Here is a 24,080-nt window from a genome sequence, read left to right on the forward strand (position 1 = left end):
AGCATTCTGTCCATGGCACCATGCTCTCTGCCTCCCCACTGGTAGAACCAGAGGCCCCAAAGCCAGCCTCGGGAGCTTTCGATCCATCTCCCTTCAACTCCCCATCACCTACATTTCTATAGTATTTTTCTGTTCACAAAGTGGTCTTATACATACATCATCCCATTGGATGCTCTCTGTGACCCTGAAAGGTAAGCTGGGAAGGTATTCTTTGTCTCACTTTACATATGAGGAAATGGGCACAGGGAGGTTAAGTTACTTAACTAGTATCACATGGGTACAAATAGTAAAGAAGGATCCAATTCTTCAGATTCTAACCCAGGGCTCTTTTTACTATAGGTTGCTGTCTCTCCAATAGCTAGGCTAGTAGTGTGGCTCTGGGCAAGTCACTAAACTTCTTTTGTCCTCAGATTCCTTACTAGTAAACTGAGACAGTCACACTAGATGATTTCAAAGGTCTTTCTTTACTCATGAATTCCATGCCTCTGTGATTCATGAGAAAGTCTGTTCTACAGATCTGGTTCATCTAGGGATATGGAAGACCCAGATAAAATTCAGAGTGTCTGATTACTGACATATTAGAGGATAAGGAAGAATGATTGAGGTGCTCAAGATACAGCTGTAAGACTAAATAAATATTAAGAATGGGAAGTTAGGTATTGAAATGCAAGTGGAGATGGTGATTTTAGCTGCCCAGAGAGCTACTGGACTGAAAAGCTTTTTTGCAGTAAGAGACATATTGCTCATTTTTCATTTAGCCAGAACTAGAATTACCCCCTACCTGAAAGTGCCCTCTTTTCTGGGTTGGTGCTACACAGCAGAAACGTACCAACTCAATCTAACAAACCTCTATTGGGTGCCTGCCAGCTCCTCCCTCATGTGGGCAATTCCAAGAGCCTCTGCCTGGTCCATCCAGGACATCACAAGCAATAGTCATTATAACTGATATTTATATAGCACTTCTAGGTTTTCAGAGCATTTTATATACATTATCTCATCTGATCTCACAACTCTAAGGCAAATATTACAAGCAACATTGTCTTCCATGTGCAGATGTAGAAGCTGAAGCTTAGAGAAGATATGGGCCCTGCAGAGGGTCACAGTCAGCAAATGTCAGACTCAGGACCCAAATCTAGGTCTTTCTGACTCAAAATCCAGTGTCCCCATTGACTCATTAAAACAAACAAACTAGTAAAACTAGAGCAATCTGGATCAGCTCTTGGTAGGACAATAATATACCTTGGAAGTTATAGAACAATACAATATCAGTGCTGGAGGCCAGGGTATATTTCATTTTTTCTTTGTATCTTCAGGACCTAGCTAATAATAAGAATAGCAGACAACATTTCTCTAGCCTTACTATGTGCCAGGGACTGTGCTAAGTGCTTCACAGTTATTAACCTTGGGACGCAGACGCTATAACTATCTCCATTTTATAGATGAGGAAACTGAGGCAAACACAGGTTAAATGACTTGCCCAGGGTCATATGGCTAGTAAGTGTCTGAGGCTGGCTTTGAACTCGGGTCTCCCTGACTCCATCCACTGAGCCACTAGCGGCACAGCCTCATGAACATCAAAGGTGCCTTTATAAATGTTGGATTGAATGGAATATTCCTTCTTCTAGACCATATTATTGGCCTAGGCCCAATGCACTGAGCGTCCTCCATTAAAGCATCCCTTGTTCACGTGACAGGATAGGCTGTCACTGTCTGGATGTGGGATCCTTCCAGGTTGCCCTCACCTCTTCTGCATACCATTGGTTTTCCAGCTTTGGGCCAACACCACGCTGCTCACCACTGGCTTTCCCCGCAGGGTCACGTAGTCGTCGGTCAGGTCCCCATTGAAATTGCCGCAGAGACCGCATACTTTGTTCTGCAGTCTTTCACTGATGCTGATCTTAATGACGTTGAAACCATTATAATAAATCTGGATGTCTGGGCTAGTGTCAATCACCAGGAAGCCCTCACTGCTGTAAATTTTGGTCGCCAATCCTGTTATAAATGGTACATTCACCTGGGTTCCATTCACCTAATTGGGAAGGAAAAAACAAGAAAGAAACTCACTGAGAACTAGGGGTGGGGTGTGGGGAAGGGGATCACCTTTTGGTTCCTGTTGTTTCTGATTACCTAATGGTGGCAGGAAATGGGGTGGTAAATAGTAGTGGAGAGAGAAAAAGTGCACCGAAAAGCACAATGAACAACTGAATTTTGTGTTAGTTTCATTGGCAAAAGCCAGTTACTGAAAAATGAAATCCCACCTCTACATTAAGGGAGAGCCAAACACAACCAAAATGAAACTGGGTATCATTGCTGTATCTACCGTTTTCTTGTGTATAATGTTCAAACTACAATTTCCCCCAGAGATCAGAGAGCCACACTGTATTTCCTACATTCGTCATTCTCCTGCTTATAATATTCTCTTTTCTTAGTCCTCGGGAAACAGCCTAACAAGGTTTTACTGTCCTTACAAAAGAAATTGTTTTCCTTGGTTGTTAGTAACACTTTAGAGCCTTAACGAAAAAAGCATTTAAAAAAAAAACAACTATGACTTTTTTTTTCATTTTTGGTTGGCTCGGGGTGTTCCATTCAACACAGTTTGTGATTTAATCACCATTGTCAGTTTTCCTCTCTAGCTCTTGTACACTGGACCAATGTGTTTATGTTGACATTGATCCGAGAACAGAGGAAAGGGGGACAGTCAGAAGGCTCTGTAACTTGCAATAAAATTAAAAACGAACACAGAAATCTTGACTGTTCCTATAAGGTGTTTGAAAAACCTGACACTGTAAAAGCCTCACGTTTGATTGTGAGCTATTTGATGATTCTTAAAATCAAGATACATTCAGTGCCTGACTATCTCTGCCAATAGAGGAAAGCAGCCATGCATAATAACCTATAATTCCCAAATCATTTATGTTTGGCTTTGAAATGTAGACCCAGGAACATATAAACACATTCTAATCTGCTCTTTGCTCAGCTTTCTCTCTGTACCAGCTCAGCTTGACTATCAAGATCTGACTGAGGGAACCTCTAGGTTTCTGGGGATAATTCAGCAAAATGGATCATCCAATTGAAGCTAATTGAGAATTAGACCTAGTGGGAGTCCAAAGTCCTAAAGCAGTTTCTTTTAGAGGATCGAAATTTGTTTACATGCCTAAAGACCTAACTAAGTTTTCAACGAATTCAAACAGTAGGTCTAAGAAATCTACACTGATTTTGATTTGTTTCTTGTTTCAGTGGATTTGATATGATTTTTATGGAGATCGCTGGTAGTGGATCAGTTCATATATAGGTAGATAGACAGACAGACAGACGGACAGACAGACAGATAGATAGATAGATAGATAGATAGATAGATAGATAGATAGATAGATATTGCTTGGGTTTTTGTTTTTGTAGTTAGATGAATGCTTTTTCTGAATGGATCCTCTTGCTTAGGGGAGTAATCAGGGTGGACAGAAGAAAAAGGAAGGGAAGCCAAGGGGACACATGGGCCAATGCTATTTTTAAAGAATCACAAAAATGTTCACAGACTAAAAGATTTTGTGAAATAAATCTACTGTACTGATTGATTTATCTACTCTTCTTTAAACTAGAACTTCCTATTAGCCAGCCCTTGGCACCTTTACAGTATCATGATAACTGATGGTCATAAGGATTACCTGGAAGTATGATAATCTCCTTAAGAGCCTTCCCAGACATCAGAGATAAACTCAGCTATGTCGATTGTAATTTAAGAAGGATGCACAAAGAAGACAAGTAAGATTAGGAAAAGTCCAGATGATGAAGGGCTTAAATGCTGAAGAGATTTTACATTTGATCCTAGAGATAATAGTGAGCCACTAGAGTTTATTGAGTAGGAGAGTGACATGGTCAGACTTGCACTTTAGGAAAATCATTCTGATAGTTGAATAGATGATGGAGTGGAGTGGGTCAGTGAGACCTGAGGAAGGGAAACCAACCAGGAGTAAGGTGATGAAGGCCTGCATCAGGACAGAGGCTGCATGAATGGAGAGGAAATGTGTGTGAGAAATGTCGTGAAGATAAAAAAAATGTGACTACAGCAGATTGGATAAATAGAGTAAGTGTAAAAGTGGAGGCAAGGTGGACAACAAGATTGTGAGCCCGTGGGAGTGGGAAAGTGGCCGTACCTTTGACAGTAATAGAGAATCTTGGGAGATGGATAGTTTAGGGGGAAAGATCACGAGTACTGTTTTGTATATGTCGAGTTGGGGATAACTATGGGACATCCAGTGCAAAATTTCTAAAAAGCAGTTAGTAATTTGAGACTGATGCTCAGGAGGACTGATCTTATGGTCAGGGTATGGTTCAAGTCCTGTCTTTGATATGTGTATGCATGTTTGACCATGGGTAAATCTTTTATAGTGATGTAGCCACTCTCTTAAACAGGTAAGTCAGGATGAGTTGCTAATTTGTATCTTTGTATCTGCAATTCTCTACATCAATGAAATCAAGATTTGACACCCACCCCTCTATGTATCAATGCCTTTTTAATTTAAATATCCGATTAATCAAAATACTCCATTCCTTAGTCATGTCAGATAAAGTATCCTGTAAAAAAATATCCTTTTATGAGTTAGGATTGTTGTGAAAGCAGATCTTACACATGAAAGCTCTAGCAACCAGTATGGTACCTTGACAGTATTCCGGTCATTGATGAGGATCTGTTCTTCATTAATGTAGAAGTAGACAGGAGAAATGATGGTGAGGTTGGGGGAGGACCATTTGTCAAAGTTGATGATGAGCTGAAATGAGATATCGGGTAATTTCTGGCAGATGGTAGAGAGGACAAAGGCACAGTTGGCAGGGAAGCGGAGGAAGGCTCCATCAAAGGTGCGAAAGACGCCACCACCTGCAGCAATGCAGTAAGAGGTCTTCGTGCTAAAGCATCCCCGGACCCCATTCCGAAGGGCACATTCTTCATCCGACTTGCACTGCCGAGGGTCACATTGGATGAGATTCCGCCGGAAACAGCGGCATCGGCGGGTACAGTCACTATTCCAGAACAGCTGCTTGGGCTGGAAGGCAGAAGATAAGAATAAACCAGGGCTTCAGCTGGTTGGCGTTGGGAATGCCAAAATCCTGCTCCACTGGTTATTTTGCCAGTGTGAACCAATCTATTTTAACAAAGCTGGGACTTGGAACATAGGGAAAAGGAAGGAGGAGCGGTGGTGAGGAAATAAAGGGTGAGTTCTTGGAAGTCATACAGTATGAGTTCCAAACAGACTGGAGGCAAAGTCTATGAAGTTGAACATGCCTTTTTTTTTTTTTTGAGCAAGAATTCAGACCTCCTTTGTAGCCCTGTTTGTCAGTCAAGCAAAGAACATTTTTTTTTTTTAAAGCACGCACCATGTGCTTGGCACCATGCCAAGTATTGGGAATACCTAATAATAATAGCATTAATAATCAAAAGCAAAAAACATGAAATCCTTGCCTCCAAGAAACTTACATTGTAAGAGGGGGAGACAACGTGTGAACTATACAAACAAGATATGTACAATATAAGTGGGAAGTGATCTCAGGGGGAAGGCACTGGAAGTGAGGGGAAAGCTGTCAGAGGTGGGAAGAGACTGGGAAAGTCCTCTTGCAGAAGATGGGACTTGAGCTGATCTGGGAGAATTTAGGGAAGCCAGGAAGCAGAGTTGGTAAGAGAGAGCATTCCAAGTATGGGGGACAGCCAGCAAAAAGGCAGAGTTGGGAGATGGAATGGGTCCAGCATTACAACCAACCTGAATCCACAATTGTCACTAGAGCCAACTGACTGAACAGGGCAAACATTTGTATTAAGACCTTTGGCAAAGAACAACTTCTGATAACATCTGGTCTTTCCCCCAGGACTAAATCTAAATTGGTCCCAAACAGATGGATGTCTATTCTGCTCTTAAAGATGCCAAGGAAAGCAATGCCATTATTTTGACTCCCAAGAAAATTTTTAAGTTCTTTCTTGGGTCCAACTAAATGCCTCCACCTTCAAAGAAGACTGATTATCCTCTTTATCCTCTAGGGACTTAGAGAGGACTTCTGGCTTCACTCATTTGAAGAATAACCTTTCATCTCCTTTAAGGAGAGTTAAGTCAAAGCAATCCACCCATCTTCTTCAAAATCATCTTACAAACCCCCATATGGAAATTTAAATGAATAATTCAATGATGAACCAATACATTCACTTTTATATAGGATCTAAGAGTTCATGAGGGCTGCTGAAAAGTAGTTATCTCTGCCTAGCCTAGAATAGGTAAGTAGAAAATCTCATCTCATGTGACGCTCTGCAACTCAGCAGGCGCTCAATAAATATTAAATCAAATTGACCCCAAAGTAGTTCCACCAAGGAGAGATGCTTGAAGGCTCTAAGAAGATATCCCTCTTTGGCCATTTCACAGTTCACTGCTTAAATCAGTGTCCTTTTCAAAGCCCTGGATACTAGGCAACTGATACTCCTTAAATACAGAGATAGACAGATGACTGAAAAGATCTTTTAGGGAATTTGTTCACAACTCAAGACACTCCATGTTGATCTTTTTATCCACCAAGAGGGAGTGGTTCCCGGAACCACCTCTCTTCTCTCTCCAGTGCTATAAAATATTCTGGGTGCTGGCAACCTCACAAATCGACTTCATTTTTCTTATCAGATTTATGGAATAACTGAGTGGATGGTCTGGTTTCTCTCTGATAAGAAGTTAGACATTACATTGGTGGAAGGAGAAAAATTACCTCACTTGGGTGGATAGGATCAAGGGTAAATAACTCATCGTGCAGGAGAGCTTGATCATAAAACTAGCCTCACAGTAAAGTGACTGCCCCTGATATATCTCTCTTTGCCCTAATTAGACACGACAAGGACAGTCAGGAGATTACACTAAGAGCTAATGGCCTGAAATGGTTTTAGCCTGCATGCGTATGTGTGTGCGCATGTGAGCCTGCATGCACACATGTAGTTTGTAAGCAACTTCCCACACATGTTTGGATCATGAAAGTAAACACGGAATATTTAGATTATTAAAGTTTGTATGAATTGACTACCCTCCAGAGTTAACAGCTCTGGAAAATCATGAACTTCCTTGTGCAGTGACTGATAAAACAGTGATGATATTAGTATTAACATATCATCACAGAAGCATCTGAGATATAGCATAAAAGCACAGAATTTGGAACCCTAAGACTTGGATTTGAAATACCCAGTGACTAGTCCTGTGACCTTGGGAAAGTCATTTTACTTTTATGAACCTTAGTTTACTCATCTGCAAAGTAAGAATAATACTGTCACTCCTACTTCACTGGGTTGTAATGAGTATGAAATGTAATAAAAAACACATGTTAATATTGACTATTATATTAATATGTTTCTTACAGATTATCGAATGCTTAATGGTATTTATACAATGCTTTTACCAGTACCTAGAGGCACTTTCCCAATCTCCCTTACTGTTAGTGCCTTCCCTCTGAGATTGCCTTCCACTTCCACTATATATACAAATCTTGTATGTCCGTAGCTGTTTGTATGTCATTAGAATGTCAGAGAGCACGCTTTGCCTTTCTTGGTGGCCCCAACATTTGGCACAGTGCCTGGCACATACTCGGCTTAATAAATATTTGTTGGCTGATTGACATTCATCTGAATTATCTAATTATATTTTTAGGATCTCACAGAAGAAATAAAGAATATCCCTGTGAGATAGAAAGAGGCAGGTGTTGTTATCCCCATTCTATAGCTGGATACATTGAAATACAGGCCATCTAGGTGGTATAGTACATAGAGTGCTGGGCCTAGAATCAGGAAGACCTGAGCTCAAATCCAACCTCAGACACTTACTAGCTGTATGACCCTGGGGAAGTGACTTAACCCTGTTTACCTCAGTTTCTTCATCTAAAAAACTGAGCTGGAGAAGAAAATGGCAAACCACTCCAGTATCTTTGACGCAGACAGGGTCATGAAGAGTTGGACACAATTGAACAGCATAGTAAATCATCTGGGCAGATTTTAGAAGGCTACAGTCTCCATTCCTAACCCAGTGATCTATGCAGGGTTGTTTGAAAATTAAACACATTATATTATTCCCCCCTTCTGACAATATATGCATCAGCTCTTTCAGGAGATAGATAAAAATCTCCCTCTTCCAAGAGACCTCCTTGGATCAATCCTACTCACCTCAGGCCCTGCAATGTATCATTCTGCATTTGGTAAAAGGCTGCTTGGTAACTATTCTATCACTTTAATTATACTTTTTCTCTCCCATAAATGGACTTAAAAGTGCTGGGGAAGAAAAAAACCATGCTTTAAAATTATCCCTTTCCTCAGTAATATACTAGTAAATGTTTAATAACTGACTTTCTTAAAAATGTTCCCACAATGCATTTTTAAAGTTTAATCTACATTATTAATATTTTCCATTCACTTTATTTAGTCAAGATATTCAACAAAACAATAACTCAAGGCGTGGTTAATAGTGTTTTCTTCTGATTTCTGAGTTGTAAATGATCACACTAAAAATTTAATAGTTTATTTTCTAGAGTTGGTTCGAGCTGACTCTTGCACAATGTTGTATCTCTTCCTCTAAATTGTTCATCGTACAATCTCTAATATTTATTGATGATTTACAGCTATTAGAAGCTTGAAGGTGTGTGTGTGTGTGTGTGTGTGTGTGTGTGTGTTATTGTTGGAGGTGTTGTTCACCCTTCATTCTTGAAGAATATCAAGGGCAACCTTCCTTCATGGTATCCAAAAGTCCAGGGTTCTCCAGACACGAAAAATGAAAGCCAAACTGGAAGAACACAAGGCAGAAGGAGAAATCCTAGTCTCTGTTTATTCTCAACTCCAGACTGATTTAAGGAAAGGACAACCCTCCTCCCCATCTCTCCATGCAACCTCAAGGCTTTATATTTTCAGGTTAGAAATATACACAGATAAAAGAGGCATAAATGACAGATTCATGGTCACCATATTTTCAATCTCTACCCATGTCAGGAGCTTTCAAATGAAGATTCACGGTTGAAAGGAAATCAGGACTCAGAGAAAAGCTAGACAGGCAGAGACTATGATTGTGGAGGAAGATGGAGTCCATAGGAAAATGGAAACCACGATACTTCTTCTAAATTTGGTTCTCAAGAGGTCTCTGACCCTTTCTGTTCCAAATCCCCCTCCATGCAAAACTAATATCATACAAGAGATTAGCAAATATTGACCAACCTCTTTGCAAATGGAATGAAATATGAATAAGGAAAGAGGAAAACAAAGAGCCCAACTCCCATACCTCATAGTATTTGCCATCTGAGTAACACCCACAGCTGTGAGGCAGGATGCAGCTCTTTCCATTTAGGACGTAACCAGTGTCGCATTGACAGCCCTCCACGCAGTAATGATTACAGTCACTTTTCAGGCGGATAGCAGCACATCGGGGCTGACAGACACTCACACAACTCTCGTAATGGCTGTTTGGAGGGCAGGTGACAGCTGAAAGAATTTTTAAGAAAAGTGGTCTTGCTCAAGGGAAGGTGAGCCAGGAAAGAAAGGCATGTCATTTCTCACTTATTTGGGGATTATCTGAGGGAGACATGCAGACATACTGTCTCTCAAGTAATTGGATCCCTCTCTGCCAAGAAGAAGGCTTCATGGACCTACGAGGATTTAAATCAGAGGATACATAAGGAAAAGTGGGTTGGTGATAGATTTTCATGCATGTAATTCCCTTCTCTATCTGACTTTTAAGGTGCTCTATAATTTGCCCTCCTCCAGACCATCCCATATTATATCCCATTACTCACCAATGATCATACTCTACTCCATTCAGGAAGGTCTCTTCACTCTTTGCTATATAATTCATTCTCACTTCCATGTCTTCACTCAGACTTTTCTCCTTGTTAGAGCCCTATCCAAATGCTTTCCAGTTTTAAGGAACATCTCAATCCCCCACTCCTCCAGAAAGCCTTGCATGATTACTCCAAAGTTCTCTCCATCCTTTGAAATTCTAAAGCACCCCAGTATACTATCAAATGAGATAATGTATGTAAAGTGCTTAGCACATTTCAATAAAGCTCTCTATAAATAATGGTTAGTATTACTGCCACATAATTTAATGCTCAATCATAAGCCGACTTGTGGTATTCATTATTGTTTCATGTTTATCTCATCTCTTCAATTATACTGTAAGCTTCTCAAGGGCAGGAAGTGCATCTTTCTCTTCTGTATTCCCAATGGTGCCTAGCACAATTTGAGTGCAAGATTCATCTTTGAGGAATACTTATTGATTGGCTCCAGAGAGTAAAATTAAAATTTTCTAACACAATTCCTAGGTAATATGTAATTGGCACTCCCTCGCAGTCACCTTCCTTCCCCCTAAACTCAGCCTTCCTCACCTCCCCCTTGTAAAGATGGATGGGCTAAGAAGAGGGGACTCATTTCTACTTTGTACTGCTTTATACTGCAGACCTCCAAACTCGTTCTGCTGTCATGAATGAATACTTGTCCTACCCCATCACAGGTCAATTTAGCCTTTATGTAGGTGTTATTTCCCTGCCAGAACTTTTCTCTATATCTAAATGCTTCTTGGTTTTAAGGTGCATCTCAAGTCTCATCTTCTCCTTTGACTACTGTAGTTCTTTCTGTGTACTTTGAACATCTAAAAGACCCTAATATATGACCAAATAAAATATACCAGGGGTGTGCTGGAGCCACCTTATAGAGAGAGCTGATTATTTTCTGTGTGAGCATTTATGCCTTGGAAATCAGCAAGTCCTACAAATCAGGAATGATTTATCATTTTATTTATTGCTTAGACTTAAGAAGTGATAAATAAAATGTAAATAAAGTACATTGGGCATACTTTTTGTTGAGATCCACATTTATCAGCACACTACTGGGTATATCCCATTAGACTCTTAGCTTTTTGAGATCAGGATTTTGTATTAGCACAGTTGTTGTCGTTCAGTTTTGTCTCACTCTTTGTTTTCTTGGCAAAAATATTAGAGCAGCTTGTCATTTCTTTCTCCAGTGGATTAACAGAAACAGAGTTCAAGTGACTTGCCCAGGGCCACTCAGCTAGTGAGTATCTGAGATCAGGTCTTCCTGACTCTAGGTCCAGTACTCTATCCACTGATCCACCTAGCTACCTGGCTGTACTTAGCACAGTCCCTGGCACAAAACAGGTACTTAATTACTACTTATTGATGGATTGAGTGCCCTCAGCTGATGGGTAAGGGATTGGCAAAAAATGGAATTTAAGTAGAAACCACAATCTGGAAACAATAATCAATGACCACTGTCGTTTCTGGAAAGGACACATTAAATAATACCCCTATGGGTCCATTTACCACTGCTACGACTCCCAAGACCAAAACATCCCTCTCTGGGTCACCACTCACTTGCATGTCTTCCACTATTAGAATGGAAGTCCCTTGTTTTTTGTATTTTGTACTTAACACAGTACCTGACCCATGATAAGTACTTAAAGAAATACTTTTTATGTATTCATTCAGGCCCAGAATTTGGAAGTGGCAAAGTCTTTCCCCAGAAAGAAAAAGGGCTAATGAGAATTCCCCAAAGGACTTGACCTTGGAACACATCCTCCTATAAGCACTTAGGGGAGATGAGGGATAGAAATCAAAGTTCCCTATTGTCTGCCTACTATCATTCTCTCCATAGGTTTCTGGCTACCTTTTAGACTAAATGAAGTCTCCTCCCATCCTCAAGCCCCAAATCCCCCCGACCCCACCCATATAGGGGCCAGAAAATAGAATGGGCCTATGTGGTAATCTTAAATGTAGTCAGTGTTTCAGAGAATTCCTCCTCTTTAGCTTGGCAGACACTGCTTGCTCTCCCCAACCTAAAGAGGTTTTTAGAGAGGAGAAAGGTAATTGGATAATAAATTGTTTTCTTATTGACAAGAAGAGCTGAAATAATTGGAAAGCACAAGCATTTCTCCCTTGCTACCAATAAGGCTCAAGTATAATAGAGGATTCTTACTTAACCTCTCTTTCTCAGTATTCCGCCATTTGTCAAAAAGGGATTATTGAATGCTTCTTAGCAGAAAGAGGTTCAGGAAATATTTCTATTCTTGTTTTTTGGAAGTCAAGGCCATGGTATACCATCTTATTATCTTCTTTAATCAGAGCTAGTGAAATAGATACTCTCTCTCAGTTATCTCTTGTTCCTGTAGTAAGTGTTGAGACAGGGCTGGTTCTGACCATACCTCGTAATTTCCTTTGGGCCAGTTCTTTCCTTTGTGGCATTCTTTCCTATCCCCTCAGTTTCTTTTATGTACCCTATCTTTGAATGATAGCTTTGAGTCAACCATCAGTGCTGATGGATCATTCAGGAATTACTTAACCCAATAATCTTGCTATTGAATTCAAATCTTCTATGACACACTTGGCTGCTCTAACTCTAGGCTGGGCCTTCAAACTTGGTTTGGGCAGAGCCTCAGCTATGTAAAGAAAGACCTTCTTACCTGGGAGAAGATCACCTGGTCTATAGAAAGAAGAGCCCCTGTTGTTCTCATTTTTGGACACAAAACTAAAAAATTTTCGGAGCCACAGGTAGGGGCTAAGCTCCTTCAAGACAGAGACCATACCACACTCTATTAATTTTCTCTATCCACTCCTTCCATATTCTCCAAGAGCCCCTATTCCCTAGCACAATGAGGGTTCAGAATAAATACTTATTGATTAAGTAATTGGTATAAGTAGAGCCCAAAATGTTGAATGCCATGTTAGTATTTTAACTCTCTTCTTAAAGAAAGATCAACCCTGTATAATGGAAAGAAGAGTGAATTAGGAAGCAGGAGACCTGGGTTCTTGGGCCAACTCTTCTACTAATTAGTTTTGTGACCTTGGACCATTTGGTTAGCCTCTCTTGGCCTCAGCTTTGTCAGCTACATAATAGAAACAATACTTGCCCCACCTCTCTGTAAGGGTAATTGGGATGATCAAGTATAACTAGGTAGGAGCAAGTTCTTTGATAAAAGATGAAATGTTATACAAATTACTAGCATTGCTACAGTACACTGGTTACCAGCTTCAGGTCTATATCCAAACTGAGTTTACCAAAGATCTCCAGAAGGGTAGGACAGAATCCTCTGGAAGTCCTTACAGGCCTAGCCTTAGAGTTGTACTCTTATTCTAGTCAAAGCAAAGTGAGCTTGTATTTGTGCCTTTGAGATATACTATTTTTTGCTCTTCCCCAATACATGGTGTTTGAGTTTTCTAAAGTTTGCATCTGACAAAAACCTGGAAGGAATAAGCATTCTGGGTGATAGAACTAAGACTTGAATATACCTAAAGGAGCCTGAAAGATCTGGGTTGGGAGGGGGGGGCTAAGCAATCATCCAGTGGCTTCAATTTCCTCACTTACAGATGAGGAAATGGATTCAGAGAAGTGGAAGGACTTTTTGGTCAGATCACATCACTAGTAGGTGGGCTCAAGGAGGGAACAGAGCACAATAGGCCAAGGATGGGTCATGTAAAGGACAGGTAAGAGCCTCTGGCTCACACTTCCTCCATTTCCTTCTTTCTTCAAACATTTGGGGAGTAGTCAAAGTTAGAGCAGATGTGTTGTAGTGGAAATTATACTCCTTTGGAGTCAGTAAAGACCTGGGTTCAAATCCCACCGTTGATATTTAACTGTGACTCCTCAGACAAATTCTTTCATCATCATTCAGCTTCCTCACCTGTAAAATAAGATGACCTTTACAGTCCCTTCTAGCTCTAGGGCTTATGAAAACTTATGGATGTCAGCCATGTGACAGAAGGAACAAAGGGACAGGGGGACAGCCACAAGGGAACCAAAGGGCAGGGCCATAGGATTGTCATTGTAGACTGAGAAGGAATAAGCATGGCGTCTAGGACATGGGCTCTCACCATGGACAGAGTTCCACCTCCCTTCTATTCCTTTATTTGTACAAAGGTGCAAACAGAGGTGGGGGAACCTCATTCCTGGGGTTGAGGAGTCCTCAAACGGGAAAGCAGCTAGGGCAAATCCCTTAAGTTTTCTGAGCATCTGTTTTCTCATCTATAAAATGAGGGGTTGAACCAGATGCCAAATACATTGGTCTGTAGACGCACTGCATATTTCCATAGAGAGTGACCATTAACTTTTTCCAGAAACACGTTCACCTTCTTGGCCTCAGTGTTTCTATCACTGATGCCATCATTCACCTCATCTCCCATATTTGAAACCTTTGGTTGAGAGATATGGGAGAAGGGAGAGTCAGGTGTTAAGTGATATTGATCATACCTCCATACTCTCTACCATCTGTTTCCTCCCAAGGCAGCCCTGACCTGGTCAATGCCCAAGGACAGACATCACCTAGTTCAACCTTTCATTTAACAAATGAGGAAATGGAGTCTCAGAAAAGTAAATGGACTTGCCCTAGCTGATTTCTCCTTTGCTACCTAATGGGACCTCTTTGGCCTTCTGAGCCATCCTTTTTAACCTTGATAGAAACACCTTCATTATGCATAGACCTAGCTATGCCACATCTCTGCCCCCAGAGCTTCAAAGGTTCTATAAAACTGATTAGATAAAATTCAAATACCTTCACCTGGCATTTAAGCTCTTCCACAGTCTGGTAGTCCTTTGCCTTTTAAAATCTTAGCCAATTAAATTGGACTGTACTGTTACCATAATAAACCCAGTACTTTTCTACTTCCATGCCCTTACTGCTTTGAGTGCATTTTCTTCCTATACCCTATTCACTGCTCCATAAAGCCATCTCAAAAGGCATCTCATTCATAAAACCTTCCTCCATTCTCCCAGGTGGAAACAATTTTCCCTTTTGGACCTCACAGAACATGTGTTTTGCATCTCTCTGTTAGTGCTTCTCATGTAATGTGATATATTAACAGTTTTCTTTGCTTGTGTTTTATCCCCCTGATAGACAATAAACTCCATGAAGGCAGGACCTCTGTCTTTTCCATACTTTTATTTCACCTAGCACCTCTGCTGGTTCTTAATGTAGGGTCTCCAAACTTAATTTATTTAAAGAATTTTAATTATATTCAATAAATAATTGGTTTTATTTGTAATCCTACTGATACTATTTTACACATTATAAAACATTATTCTGAGAAAAGGTCCATGGGCTTCAGCAGACTGCCAAAGGGACTCATCTCACAAAAAAAGGTGAAGAACCTTTGCTTTAGTATTCTACCATTTTTTACACAGGGTCACAGAGTTAGAACTGGAGGGGACTTTAGAGCTCATCTAGTCTAACTCCTTCATTTTAACAAATGAAGAAACTGACCCCAGAAAAGAAATTTCCCCAGACCATACAGGGAGCCAATGGGAGAAGTGAGACTTGAACTAAATTCCTCTAACTCCAAATCTTTCCTCTACACAGTAGGTGCTTCAAAAATGTTGGTTCAATTAACTAATTAAAGCTAAATCAGAAGAGCCCAATTACTCTGTACAGACATTAATACTAGCTAAATTCTACATGATCTGCCACCGGGATCTCAACAGGCAGCCAAGTTCATTAACGACAGGAAAATGTTTTGTTGGTTTCTCTTCCTCTCTCTTTCTTCAGCCGCTCTCCATCTACCTTTCCTTTGGAGATCCTTTTAAATCATTTGCTTTCACCTGCATGCATTGAGTATCAGTATATGACCTTTTAATATGTTAGGAAGTTGTCCCTGTTGGTTGTCAATAAAGTAGTGTCCAGTTGGGGAAAAAAACATTTAGTAAAATGATACCAGAAGAATTCGGGTAATAAAGCTGACACATCATATTTCCTGAGTTTGCTCCTATCAAACATATCAATTGTCTGACTCTCACAAGGGATCAAATGTGTAATATTGGGGTCTGGGTATCAACCTACCACAGTGAGGTCATGAGGAGGGTAGCATGTTGTCTTGATTGGTGTGAAGTGCTGGAAGTAGCCATGAAGTGCTGGGGACAGGCCCAGTGGGATACACTGAGTATCAGCAGATAGCCTTTTAATATGTTAGGGTTTCCAGAAATAACTTTGTTCATTTCTCATACACACATCATGCTAGGTGCTGAGGGAGTTACAAGATCAGTGAATCTGTTTCTTTACATTCTGCCTCATTAGATATAACTAAATTACTTTGGTAGATAATACTACCTTGTTTAGGTAGTGGGTTTTTTTTTTTTCTCAGAATACTTTCAAGTAAGTTATTTAACTTCCAACAATCCTGTGTTCTCTTGGGGTATGAGGAAAGGATAGAAATAAGAAGTGTCAGAGGCTAACATTGAACCCAGGTCTTCCTAACTCTGAGAGCTAAAAAGTGATAAAATTGCCAAATATTAAGAGACTTCATGTCATCTAGCCTAACTTATACATGAATAGAAATCCTTGCTACAAAATACTCACCAAGTGGTCATCCAGCTTCTTCTGCTCAAAGACGTCTAATTCCATAGAACAGGCACTTCCTGAAGCAGAGCAGGCCATTTTGTGACAGCCTTCATACTAACTAACAGCTTGTATTTCAAAAGCACTTTGAAGTTTACAGACCACATCTGTTCCATCCTCTGGGTTCACGTAAACAAGTTAACAGGAGAGCCTTTTCGGTATTTGTAGACAGATGTTGTACCCCACCTATGTCTTTTCTTCAGGCTAAATATCCCTAATTCCTGTGATATGGTTTTGCACCCCCTCACCACAGTGGCTGCTCTGGACCAATTCCAATTTGCCAACAGCTCTCCTAAAATATGGCATCCAGAAGAGGACATAATACTCAAATGTGGTTTGACCAAGGCAGAGTCCAACAGGATATTCTCTTTCTCTCACCCTGGAAGCTACATTTCTATCGTGCTGAGCTTGTGAGCTTACCGACTACTAAAACTACTCTGATTTTTTAATATAAATTAACTGCTTTTTAATTATATCTCCCTCCTCCTTACTTTTGCAATTGGTTTTTTGAATGCGAGTATAGGAATTTATATTTATTCCTTTTAAATGTCATCTGACTGGATTTAGCCAACTATTACTGCTTGCTAAGATCTTTCTGGCAGCTAATTCTGTCTTCCAGGATAATTACCTATCCTTTTAGCTTCAAGGCAATCCCAAATTTAATAAGCATACCTTCTCACAGCTTCATAACAATTATAATTTGGTGTGGGAGGGGAGAGGGTGGTTGGGACTGACCTGTTATTTTATCAGTGTATGGAACTCATGAGGTGGAAACATTCTTTTCTGATACCTATAGGCAACTTTTCTGTCAATTCTAATCTTAAACAGTTTTTGCTGGGGCATCGAGAAGCTAAGTGGCTTACCCAAAGGTTCAAAGGCAAGACTTCTACCTGGGTCTTCCTAATTCCAAGCCCCTAGATCCACTAACCAATAATAATAATTCACACAGGGTATCTCAAAAGTTTTAGTGTAGTTTTAAGCTTTTAATACCTTAGTGCTTAAAGTTTTAATATCTTAAAACTGTACCAAGACTTTCGTAACACCCTGAATAGTACTTTAAAATTTACAAAACACTTTTCTTCATTGAAGCCTTGTGGATGGGTCGTATAAATATTATTCCCATTTGTAGATGAGAAAATTGAGGTTAATAAATGTTTCAGTGGATTGTCCAGGGTCAAATAAATAGAGTCAGGACTTAAACCCAAGTATCCTAACAAGGTTTATGAAATACAGATTACAAATGATGTACAAATGGGTTTTTTCCCAAGTTACTGACAAATAGAATCCAAGACCTATGATCCTTCACTAGGGAGTTCCCTCCATTAATCAATACTTATTGAGTCCAATCAATCAAACAGTTGTGAATTGAAGCTTTGTCAAATACCTTCCTGAAATACATATACATACATAGATACATATATATGTATCTATGTAGGTAGAGAAATCTATCTATCAATATAGATATGGGTATCTGGCATCTAAGTGGTACAGTGGATAGAGCAGGAGTCAGGAGGACCTGAGTTCAAATCTCACCTCAGACACTTGACACTCACTAGCTGTGTGACCTTGGGCAAGTCACTTAATCCCAACTGCCTCATCCTGGGTCATCTCCAGTCATCCTGATGAATATCTGGTCACTGGATTCAGATGGCTCTGGAGAAGTGAGGCTGGTGACCTGCACAGCCCTCCCTCACTCAAAGCAAAGTCAAGTGCAAGTCAAGTCATTATTTCTCTGATGGCATGGTCTTCTTCGGCAATGAAGGACGAACACACGCACATATGAGTATCTATATCTCTATCGATATATTTATCTGTAAATATAGCTATTGCTATCCAGAGAGATCTAGATGTGAGTATGCCCACCATACTCATCTTAAATACTACCCTAGTGACTTGTTCTTGATGAATCTCTACTAAGTTGTATTGATCACATTTTTCTTTTCTGTCCCTTTTTCAATCCCTTCTAGAATCTTATCAGGAATTGACAAGATCACTAGTCCATAGTTATAATTATCTGTCTTCTCTTTTTTGAAAATCAGGACATTTCCTCAGCTCTGAGTCTGCAGTGCTTCCACTAATGCCTATGATTCTTTAAAGCAGAAAACGGTAAATCAAGTATTATTATCCTCATTTTACAGATAAGAAAACCAAGGCTTAAGAAGGCTGGGTGAATTACTGATGCCACACAGTGAGTGTGAGCTGAGCCCAGGCTTAGTCTCCTAATTCCCAGGCCTATGGTCTTACCGCTCTATTTAAGAATAACGTTACCCCATGTAAACTGAAACAAGTTACACAACATCCTATATTATCCGTAGGCCCAGGGGGTTCTAAAAATATGAATCTATGTTCCTATGGCTCTCTTCTGCCTTTTCCATGTTAGCACCCAACACTCTCACCCCAGGTTATTTACTCTCACGTTCTACAGAAACAGCTTTTGCCCCCCAAAATGAGAGAAGAATGAGGGGAAATGGAAAGAGAGTAGGCTCACAGCAGGATGTGTAGTTTCTCCAGCTGGTCACGGCAATGCCTTGGGTTTGGCAGGTGCTGGCATAATTCTGCAACCAGCTGCATGCTGTCTGCACAGCTCCCCCATCAATACAGGAATCAAACAGGCAGTTCTTGTAGAAGAAACTGGGGTTGACTTTACTGTGGCACTTGGCAAAACCTGCATTCTGGTTGGGTATCAGGCTGCAGAGCTGCTGGACTTTGGAGAAGCCTTCTACCTTGGCACAGGAGGGGCAGCGGTCTCCACAGCCCACCTGGCAAAAAGTGTCCCTCTTTACCCAACTCTGGCCAAATTCATTGACACTAGAGGCCATCAAGCCCATGGGCATCTCCAGGTCATCATCAGGATTCCCGTTGTAGCGCCCACACAGGCCAAATGTGCCATTCTGCATGCTCCGAGGCACAGTGACTGATAGAAAAGTTTTCCAGTCATAGACAACCTTGAGCCCAAAGTCAGTTTCCACCACCACATGGAAGCCAAAGGAAAAGATGTTGATTTTTCCTTGACCCAGCTTCAGAGGTAGATACAGACGCTCATTATTGACCTGCAAGAAGGAATAGTGTTGAGGTAGAGAGAGTCAGTTTCCACTAAAATGTCCTAGATCCTATCCTAGTGATCAATTACTAAAGGGCCTTATGCAAATATGCAAAGGAAAGTTAAACCCTAAGGGAGAGATAGGAGATAGCATATGCCAGGCAAATCAAAACCTTGCTACCATCGCACTTTCAGACCTCGGTGAAAAGAACTCAGGACCCTGAACCCTGAATTCAAAAGCCTTGGAAATAGTTGTGCCCCCCAGACCAGTGGCCCTGCTTTCAGCCCTGGCTCTGTAGCCATCATCGAGGGGAACAATCACTGTGGAGAAGGAGTTCACCTTCTTTGCCACCACCAACACCAACTGCTGACTAGCTCCCACCTACTGGTAGGTAAACTCAAGGGTCCCAGGAGTCATAGAAACTCAGACACCAGCCCTGCTTCCAACCTAGCCCTACAGATATCATCCCAAGAAAACAGTCTGGATGCTTGTGTGGGTGCTCCAGCCACAGCTCTGGTTCCAGAAAAAAACATTTTTAACACCAAAATCTTTGGCACTTAAGCTCAAAGTGGACAACATAGTTCAGCATCAGAAACTGATAATGATTTTATCAGTGGAAATTATATTAAAGAAGAAATGTTATCTGCTTTGCCACTGTACCCTAAGGACAATGGGGTCTTTCCACCCAACTTGCTGCTTGTTTCCCCCAAAAGAACATGAGCTCCTGCAGAGTGGGGGTTGTCTCTGCCTTCCTGTTTTTTTCCCCAGCACATGGCAAAATGCTCTGCCCATTGCAAATGCCATTCATTTGTTCATTCTTTAATTGACTATTTCTTTTTGGATTTTCCACCATATCTGATTTTTAGATGTGGCCTAATCTCCTGTACTATGATTTGTCATAGATTTAGATAATTAACTGTTAATACATTAATGATGATTCTTTAGATTTATATAGCACCTATTCTCAAAACATTTAAATTGTTTCTTGCTGACTGTGGGAGGGGATACAATTTAAAGATTCCTGAATGCGAGTCAGAACCAAGAAGTGAAGTTGTCTAATGCCATTAGACATTCATTAAATTGAATTTATTTTTGGTAAGTAGGAACTCATGAATTCCTCACCTGTGTAATGAAGTTTACTGGACAAATGCTTTGGAGATCCTTTCAGAAACGAGAACATTTATAGTTTAGCCCAAAGATGACATCTAAGACCCCATTCGAGACAGTAACTTCAATTGCAAGACTCTTCTGTCAATGGATTGAGTTAGGTTTTGGTTTCTTTTTTTTAATGTTTTGTTTTTATTTTTTGTTGTTTGGTTTGATTTGAACATTTTATTTCATTGATATTGGGAACTTCCCTGAAGAAATTCCATCTACCAATGCAGACCATTAACTGCTGTGCAATTTACAGTCTGAAGAATTTCCCTATAGTTCTGACAGAGTAAGTAATTTGCTGAGGGCCACATAGCCTATGTATTTCAAAGTGGAATCTGAATCCTGGATTTTGTGACTCTGAGGTTTGTTTGTTATCTGCTGAGACTTGCTACATGGGCCATGACTGGAGGACAGATGACAGATATCCTGCCAATCAGTCTGAATGGACAGCATTTATTAATCATAAAGAATTGGGAATAGGGTTGCCAGCAGGCCTGAATTGGCCTGGCTTGTCTGGTTATTTTATCACAAAAGTCACCTGCTTCTTACTGTTATATTACATTAGGGTTTTCATCATCTTAGTTGTCTGCTTCCATTTTTCATGCCTCTGGACCTCTCATTCCAATGTAAGCCAGATTAACAGGCTGAATTTTTTTCAGAATAAAACTCTGCTCTCTAAAAAAAAAAATTTTTTTCTGAAGAACAGTCTGCTAATCTTTAAATATGGGCCTAATATTAGGGAGCTCAGAGTTTACAAAGCACCAAACACCCTGGTAGGTTATATGGCCCCAGCTTTCAAAGGCACAGAGCTTGGGAACAGAGATAGCCTTCTAATCTAGATGAAGCAGGTGACTGGATGCCACTTGATAAGAAATATCTTTTTACTGGCCTACTATGGTACTTCCCTCTCTCTCTCTAGGCCTCAAATACTCATTGCAGTCACTTCTCTAGGTCAGACAACAAAGATAAAGACTTTGTTTCAAGAAGGTCACTGTTTAAATGAATGTGAGAGACAAAGGGAGGGAAAGCCCTGGATTGGGCCTTTTCTCTTCTAGCCTTCCTACACAAGTACAGATTAGCTTGTTGGTCAGACAAATTAATTATTTTAGAAGACACCGAAAGTTTAACTCTTGGGAGTGGAATGAGATGTACGACAGATACATTTAAAAGATTAAAAAACTCTGGGTAGAGTATGAGACAATAAGGGAACACCTTCCCAGAATAGCCATGATGCAGTATTATGTCAGAGAGTATAAATTTTAAGGGAAGCCCAGAGATGGTACAAAGGTATGGCCAGGCACCAGTCCCCTCAAAAAATAAATCGGCAGAATCCAGACAGCCATGGAATAGGGTAAGGGCTTATTCCCTGCTTCCATTCCTGATGTCATACAAGTATATCACCTTCAAGAGATGCACAATAGAAGAAGTGAATATAGACCAAGCCTAGAAGAATTTGCACAAAATTCTGTGAAAAAAGTCAAAATCCAGGACAGAAGAGATATGTAATCATCCAGAGAACCAAACAAAATAATCAAATAAGTAAAATTATTTTCCTATTTAACCACGAATCAGATTAAGAAGTGAAGTCAAGGGATAGTTTTAAAAAAAATCAAAGCAATGAATACTGGGTGAGATGAGCCTTTCGATAAGCAAAGTGAAAAGAGTTACTCGGCAAAGGAACAGGTTGGGGAGGAGACTTTTAACACTTGAAGTCTAACGGGAATGGTATATAACTTGTGGCCCTGGTACCCCTTACATTATTATGGAAACCCAAAGCCAGTTTTTCCAAGAGCACAGGAGTTTTTCAGCTCTGTTTTCTTCCCCAGCTCATGGTCTCTTATTGGCTGTTGGTCCTGGAGAAACAGGGAAGGAAGTGAGAAGCACTTTGGGGACCCAAAAGGGTTGGATTAAATCAGGCAACTAATGAGCTTGTCAGTTTGGGGGTTTGCTTTTTATCTTCTCTGTCTATTCTGTGGGGAACCTTAGAGCACGATCCTGCTTTGACTTTGGAAAACTCAGATTCTGTTTGATTTGACTCATTCCCAAATCCCATGGATCCCTGCTTCTACCCTGACTACGTTACTTCATTTTAGTAAAGAATGGAGGGGATGATAGGGAGGGGTATGGAGGTAGGTAACAGAGGGGTGTGAGGGGAGAAAGTAATTGGAGCTGAAGATGAGACAGGAAGAGAAGCAGACAGAGAATCCCCACTGGCTCCCTTTGCACTCTCACATCCTCATTGCTGAGCATGGGAGCAAGCTGCCCAGCACTGATGGAGTCCACTACGAATCAAATTGACTTGATTTCCCTGGGGCTCCATTTCACCCTCTCAGCAAATCTTCTAAACTTTCTCTTCTTAAACACTACAAAGAAATTCTCTCACTTTCCTCTCTGCCCAAACCTTCAGCTTCATCTTTTATAAAGAGAATAGAGGCTATTGATTGTAAATGTCAACTCCTTGCTAGTAAGGATTATTTCTGACATTGTACTTGTGTTGTTGGTGTTGTGAATGTTTAATAAATACTCAGTTAATGAACAAACTCTCTCCTTTGTCATCTTATATCTTAAAACCTTGGACATCATCCCCCATTCTCTTCTCCTTTACTCCAGTCTATGATGAAGAGGTGAATCTTTTTGCCAAAATCAATGTACCTATTTGTACCCTCGATTCTGTTCCTTTTTTGTCCTCTAGAAGAATTCTCCTTCCTTTATTCCCCCTACCTAATCATTCCCCATCATCTCTCTAATATTTAATCTTTCCTTACCTATTGATTACTTTCCTCCTGCCTACAAACTTAATCAGGTCTCCTCATCTTCAAAAAAAACCCCAAACCCCAAACCAAACAACGCACACTTGATCCTACAATCTCCTCATGTCTCTCTCTTTCCTTTCACAGTCAAACTTAAGATAAAAGCCAAGTTTCAAAGGAAACTGATAAGATCTCTATGTGCAGAGGATGGCTGAACTCAGCAAAAGCAGGAAAACCATTTATACAATGACAACATTATAAAGGACAGTGGCCTTAAATGACCTTATCTTTTTTTGTGGGGGATCTGCCCAACCTTTTTATTGCTTTAATTTAAAAAGTTTTTATTTTCTGTTCCCTATTCTCTTCCTCCCTCTAACCCTATCCTTATTCCATTGAGAAGGTAAGAAGATAGCCATCTGAAAAATATGCAAGTATCTGGAATGTAGAAATGTGTGAAATATTTTCAGATTAGCCATGCTATTTTTTTAAAAAAAGCAAGAAAAATAAAAGAAAGTGAAGAAATACACTTCAGTATTCACTCAAGAGTTCATTAGTTCTCTCTCTGGAGGTGGAGGAGTCATCATGTGTCCTTTGGAATTGGCATGGATCATTGTATTGATCAGAATGACCTTTCATATTTGATTTTCATTATCATATTGCTGTTACCGTGTACAATGTTCTCCTGGTTCTGTTCACTTCACTTTGCATCAGCTTATACAAGTCTTCCCAGGTTATTCTGAAACCATATCCCT

General features: G+C 40.3%; 1 protein-coding gene across 1 annotated transcript in view; it reads right to left on the minus strand.

Moving 5' to 3' along the window:
- LOC140506119 (tubulin-specific chaperone cofactor E-like protein) overlaps nucleotides 1-24,080 on the minus strand; it is a 150,737-nt gene that overhangs the window by 16,637 nt on the left and 110,020 nt on the right. Inside the window, exons 20-23 of the mRNA XM_072612921.1 lie at nucleotides 18,871-19,432; nucleotides 9,270-9,469; nucleotides 4,656-5,039; nucleotides 1,743-2,029 (exon numbers count right to left, since the gene is read on the minus strand). Of these exons, the coding sequence (XP_072469022.1) occupies nucleotides 1,743-2,029; nucleotides 4,656-5,039; nucleotides 9,270-9,469; nucleotides 18,871-19,432 (1,433 nt within the window). The remainder of the gene's footprint in view (nucleotides 1-1,742; nucleotides 2,030-4,655; nucleotides 5,040-9,269; nucleotides 9,470-18,870; nucleotides 19,433-24,080) is intronic.

The sequence above is a fragment of the Notamacropus eugenii genome, chromosome 5, assembly GCF_028372415.1.
Source record: "Notamacropus eugenii isolate mMacEug1 chromosome 5, mMacEug1.pri_v2, whole genome shotgun sequence".
NCBI lineage: Eukaryota > Metazoa > Chordata > Mammalia > Diprotodontia > Macropodidae > Notamacropus > Notamacropus eugenii.